At 36.6% G+C, this 6,017-nt stretch overlaps 1 protein-coding gene across 1 annotated transcript; it reads left to right on the top strand.

Annotated features, from left to right (window-relative positions):
* Positions 1 to 1,900: 1,900 nt before the first annotated feature.
* LOC135652510 (probable polygalacturonase) lies at positions 1,901 to 5,231 on the top strand. Its single transcript, XM_065173484.1, has 5 exons — positions 1,901 to 2,284; positions 3,495 to 3,615; positions 3,899 to 4,073; positions 4,174 to 4,244; positions 4,334 to 5,231. Exons 1-5 carry the CDS (start codon positions 1,928 to 1,930, stop codon positions 5,035 to 5,037), a joined length of 1,428 nt encoding a protein of 475 aa, XP_065029556.1. The 5' UTR covers positions 1,901 to 1,927; the 3' UTR covers positions 5,038 to 5,231.
* The last annotated feature ends 786 nt before the right edge of the window (positions 5,232 to 6,017 follow it).

The following is a 6,017-nucleotide window of genomic DNA, read 5'->3' on the forward strand; positions in this document are numbered from 1 at the left end:
AAAAATTTTTAATAGCAGTATTGTAATCAAATAATAATAGATCAAATTTACGATATGTACCTTTCGTCATTTGAAAAGAACTTTATGAGATCTATATGGGTATTATCTTAATATTTGAAATCCACTGTATATTAATGTGCAAGGAGAACTAGATTCTTTTTCTCATCTCTTCCTATCTTTTTATAAAATTACTTAGATTGATGGATTAGAGATATGGAGGATCAAAGAGGAATCGTATTCTCTTAACGACTATCATATACATCATTCGTAGAAGTATTGTCTATATATAGATAAGAGTAAAGGGTCTAGGATAAGTAATCAGGAAAGTTCCTTTTATAATGACATATTATAAGGAATCTTACCTTAATTAGATATTCTTTCTATTAGCTATAACTTTCATCAGAATCCAATCAGTTTATAATATATATTATAAATTACATAGAGTCACATAATCTAACATTCTTCCACTTGGTCAATTAATTGATAAGATATAAAAAATATTAAAAATTAAAATAATAAAATAAAATTTGTTTGAAAATAATTTTACCTAATTGGACTCTTAAAATTTTAAAAAATATTTTATACATGATTATGAATTTTAAAATAAGTCAATAAGTCTAATAAACATAATAATACTAGCCTTTCCTAATATAGTTCATAATGACCCCTATAATTTATCTTGTCAAAATAATTTTATTATTAAATTCAACTATAATATGCATAAATAAGTTTTGGTAAATGGGTCAATAACGATGCTTACAACGAGTTATACAATTATATATTATCAATATCATACTTCATTCTATGTACCACAACATTGTTAGCCTTTCCTAATATAGTCAATAACGACCCCTATAATTTATCTTGTCAAAAGAATTCTATTATTATATTCAACTATAATATGTATAAACATAAATATAAATAGATAACTTTAATTAAGCTAAAAAATATAAATTATAGTATTTACCTAAATATGCATCACAATATCTTTTATAGTTTGCTCACAAGTCCTATTCTAAGAAAATATTTTAGACTATAAAGTTTTGGTAAATGGGTCAACAATGGTGCTCAGGTTTTTAATTCACACTTGTTGTTTCTAAACTCTTTATCTAACTACCAAGTACTTATATCTTGATATACTTAGAATTACCTGAATATTTATTATTCTTCAAAAACAAAACTAGTTATCTTATAGCAACAATAATTTCAGAAAAAAAGATATGCCAGAGGGTCAGGCCAAAACATTATAATGATAATAAATAGGGTTGAAAAATTGTAATGATAACAAATAGGTCTGGTGTCATGATTAAAAAAATAGCAACCATTGTACAAGCCTATGAGGGCCAACTTGAAATAAATTAATCTTAATGATAATCAATCCATTTAAGTTTATTAGAGCATAGAGACAGATTAATTCATGATAGCTTTTGTCAAGTACAAATGGTTAAGACTTTACGATTTTATTATTGTGGTAAAAAAAGATTTATGTGTTGTTCAATAATATGTCAACTAAAATATATCATTAGAGTAGCACAAATCATATTTTAAAGGAGAGACCAGACTGTCTCAACAAACATGTTATTTTCAACCAAGGACAATATAACTATCTAAAGTTATGCATACTCTAGTTTGCAGTATAAATAATCTATAATTAGCTCGAATCAACATACTGAAAATAACTAATTACATAACATAATTTATAATTAGCCTTCCTCTCTCTCTCTCTCTCTCCATCTCTCTCCATATATAGAACAAGAGCCGAGCAGTGGAAGCATTCTGTTTCTGACACATCTCTCTGACAATGGAGCACTCGCCGCCAATATTCCGTGTAACACCTCTTCTCCTTTTCTTTTCTTTTTCCCAGTAATCCTATCTCAAAGCTTTAATCCTTCAAACTCCAACTTTTCTCGGTTACGTGCAGGTGTTGATGATTTTAGTGCTGTGGACGGTGGTAACAGCGGCGTTCATAGGGATCGCTGAGGGCCATCGCCACCACCGGCGGGCAGGTGGTGCGACGGAGGTAGAAGCCTTCCACTACGCGGCGGCGGGGGCAGGAGGATGCCGGGCCCACGTGGCCAGCCTGACGGACTTCGGCGGGGTGGGCGACGGGGTGACCTCCAACACGGCGGCCTTTGCGGCGGCCGTGGCCAACCTCAGTAAGGTCGCGTACGACGGCGGCGCGATGCTGGTGGTGCCGGCCGGCCGGTGGCTCACCGGGCCCTTCAACCTCTCCGACCACTTCACCCTCTTCCTCGACCACGACGCCGTCATCCTCGCCACTCAGGTCCGCCTCCCTCCTCCGTCCCCTTCCCCCACCTTCTCCTCCATCTATTTCGATGTAGAGTGCATGTTCATAATCGTTCACGGCTTGTTTGCCATTACCATCGCCTCTATCATCCGCGTTGCCTTCATCCTCGGTGGTGATTATGGCTAGTAGCCCTTCCCATCGAGTCCGTTCATCTGACAGCTCTCGCCAGATGAACGGTGACGACGAAGAATAGATTCGTCACTGGTGAGCCCCACCAGAACGTTACATAGCGAGTGTATACTATTCTAACGTTTCCTTCATCTCATCTCCAAGGAGAATTCACAAGTCTAATCCGATGTGCATAGTCACCGCTTTGGACTGATGAGGGAAAAGAAGTGAACTAAGCCACTACAAATCTAAATTTGTCTTGATAATATTAATTTCTGAAATATTTACAATTTGTATGGTAGATTTTTGACTATTTAGTATCTCTACTTTGATCTCTCAAAATAAGAAAATATTATTATTATTATTATTATTATTATTATTATTTTTTTCTTGTATGCCATATCCTTGTATGTGAACATCAATAATCTTGAATTAGAATCCACATAAAAAATTTCCTTTCAAATTTCAAGATCTTGAAGATTACGCTCCAAAATTAATAAGTTTTAATTGAGAATGACATTCTTTCCGAGTGTAAGAACTTTAAGGTAGGAAAGGATGCGAGGAAACCAGCATAAGAATGGAATGCAGTGTGGACCTTACCCTTACATTAATTTTAGGCTCCACCATCAGTCTACAAGTTAGGCGGATGACTTTCTAACACAAAACTGCTATTTAGACTCTCAAAACTGGAGAACCACAAACTCTCTATTTTGTAGGAAAGAGTACTGTCATCCAATCTCTCAGTGTTTTCTTTTTGACTAAACCTAGTGTTTTCTTTTTGACTAAACCTTGTAGATCTGTGTAGCTAATTGGGTTTCCCGAAGACAGCAAAACTCTATTAATGCTACAAACTTGGGAGAACAAGTTAAATTTCAACTGCAGCTTATATAACATAAATTTCTATTCTGCAATCCCATTTTATGGCTTCTCACACTGCAACTTGGACAGCATTGCTTATGAATTGCATGGATACTCTTTTTTTTGTTTATTGGTAGCTAATAGAAGCTTTAATACTATGTTCTTTTGTTCAATCTGTATCAACTAAGACAATTCATATCATGGTGATATGCTTGTGTAGGATATCAACGAGTGGCCGATCATTGACCCTTTGCCCTCCTATGGTAGAGGAAGAGATGCGGCTGGGGGTAGATATAGTAATCTCATCATGGGATACAACCTAACCGATGTGGTCATAACAGGTAGTACATACGTTGCATATTTCCAGTACTTCTATCACATTACTTCTAAATTCATAAAGCCTACATAGTTTTGTCGTTCCATGATCCCCTAAAATTTAGATAGAAAAATTATTTTTAGCCAGAAACTATAACATTTAATTCAGTTTATGATGTTTTGGGGTGCTTTGATTGATAAGAAGATGCATATATATCATCATCTAACTTGTTTGCATCATAGATGGGGAACAGAATACAATTTGATTGCAACATACCAGATGCTAACAAGTTTTATTGTTATTTTTAGGGAATAATGGAACTATCGATGGACAAGGTGAAACCTGGTGGAAAATGTTCCGTAACAAAGAACTCAATTACACTCGTGGATACCTCATCGAATTGATGTACTGCAAACAAGTCCTGATTTCCAACATTACATTGGTTAACTCTCCATCGTGGAATGTCCATCCAGTGTACAGCAGGTTTATATTAATAATCTACTTTCAGAGCACATGAAGCTTTCTTTTGCTTTGCATTCTATTGTTCCAATCTGGTGTTAACGTGAATGAATGCTCTGTGCAGCCAAGTAATCGTCTCAGGCATCACAATTCTTGCACCAGTCAACTCTCCGAATACTGATGGGATCAATCCAGGTGGATATCGTACCTACATTTACTTGGGTTGTAGATTCTATGTTGCTGTTTCGATTGATTGTTTTTGGTGGTTTCTTTCTTCTTCGCAGACTCATCCTCCAATGTCCGCATTGAGGACTGCTACATAGTCTCAGGCGATGACTGCATCGCCATTAAAAGCGGTTGGGATGAGTACGGGATTGCATTCAACATGTCAAGCAAACACATAGTGATCAGAAGGCTCACCTGCATCTCCCCCACGAGCGCCGTCATCGCCCTGGGAAGCGAGATGTCGGGAGGAATCCAAGATGTCCGGGCCGAAGACATCACGGCCATCAACTCCGAATCCGGCGTCAGGATCAAGACGACCATCGGAAGGGGAGCTTACGTGAAGGACATATTCGTGAGAAGAATGAATCTGCACACAATGAAGTGGGTCTTCTGGATGACGGGCACCTACGGGCAGCACCCGGACGACAACTTTGATCCGAAAGCCATCCCGGTGGTGCGGAATATCATCTACAGCGACGTGGTGGCCGAGAACGTGACCATGGCCGCGAAGATGGAGGGGATTCCCGGCGCGCCCTTCACCGGAATATGCATCTACAATGTGACGGCGGAGGTGGTGAAGTCGAAGAAGCCGATATGGAACTGCACCGACGTGGAGGGCGTATCGAGTCACGTGACACCCACTCCCTGTGCGCAGATTCCGGAATATCCAGATCGTATAACGCATTGCCCCTTCCCTGAAGATGATCTACCTGTGGATTATGTAGGGCTGGAGGAGTGTTCTTATCAGAGAACCAAACCATGAGTTGAGATGCTTTCTACAACTCATGGTTTAATGGCATAAACTATGATGTCCTGAAGCTTGGCAGATTAAATTGTTTGCCTTGTACAAAGGCAGATGTAATTGATCGTATATTATACTGGGGAGGAACGATAGACAATAATATTTTATTTCTATAACTATGAGTTATTAGAAAAATAAAATATGTTATTTGGATACTTTTCTTCAACTTCAAAGTGTTATATTGTTTATTTGTTGATACAAATGGTTGAAGTGAATTTTCCTAAGAGAGGACGACTTACGGTTGTCGTGAATAGTTGAAGTGAATTTTTCAAAGAGAGGATGACTTATGATTGTCACTAAAACTATTGATTTTATCCCTAACATTTGAATTCATAACCAAATGTATCTCCACTTTCAAATACCATGTAAGCACCAGAGGACAGGTCGATTTATTTGAGGAGAACTTTTTCTATGATCATATCTGAATCATGTTTTGCATGAACATGCTTCGTTAGATCTTGTAGAATAAAATAAGTGACGTGGGATGATTCAATATTCTATTTATTCCACTTCCTTATTTACAGTATGAAAACATATTCATTTCCTCTTCATCGATCCAAATCTATAAAACTATCAGAGTGAAATAAGAGATCTAAGGAAGTATATAGGTTGGACTTTATTAGTAACAAGTAAATATTTTGTACGTAAAAAAATCAAGATATTAGGGAGATAAACACCAATAAAAAAATATGAGACAATTCAAAAAACACTTGATTATGGTCAAATTTATAAGCCGACTTGTCGAGCATTTACCTATAAGAACTAAATTAGTTGCAATAAATAGTTGCAATCCTAGAAAGTAGAATTTAGTAAATCTTTTCTTACATAGAGTCACTATATATGATATGTGGAAATATCTATGAAAAGTAGATTTTATACGGATCTATTTTTGCCATTCATTTCGTTCTTGCTCGAGCCGAATGATGAAAAATTATCATATT

Source organism: Musa acuminata, chromosome BXJ3-11, assembly GCF_036884655.1.
Source record: "Musa acuminata AAA Group cultivar baxijiao chromosome BXJ3-11, Cavendish_Baxijiao_AAA, whole genome shotgun sequence".
NCBI lineage: Eukaryota > Viridiplantae > Streptophyta > Magnoliopsida > Zingiberales > Musaceae > Musa > Musa acuminata.

Coding starts and splice junctions, on each gene's coding strand:
- LOC135652510 (XM_065173484.1), top strand. CDS start 1,928: ATGATTTTAGTGCTGTGGACGGTGGTAACAGCGGCGTTCATAGGGATC. Junction 3,616..3,898: donor AACCGATGTGGTCATAACAG/GTAGTACATACG, acceptor TGTTATTTTTAG/GGAATAATGGAACTATCGAT. Junction 4,245..4,333: donor TACTGATGGGATCAATCCAG/GTGGATATCGTA, acceptor TCTTCTTCGCAG/ACTCATCCTCCAATGTCCGC.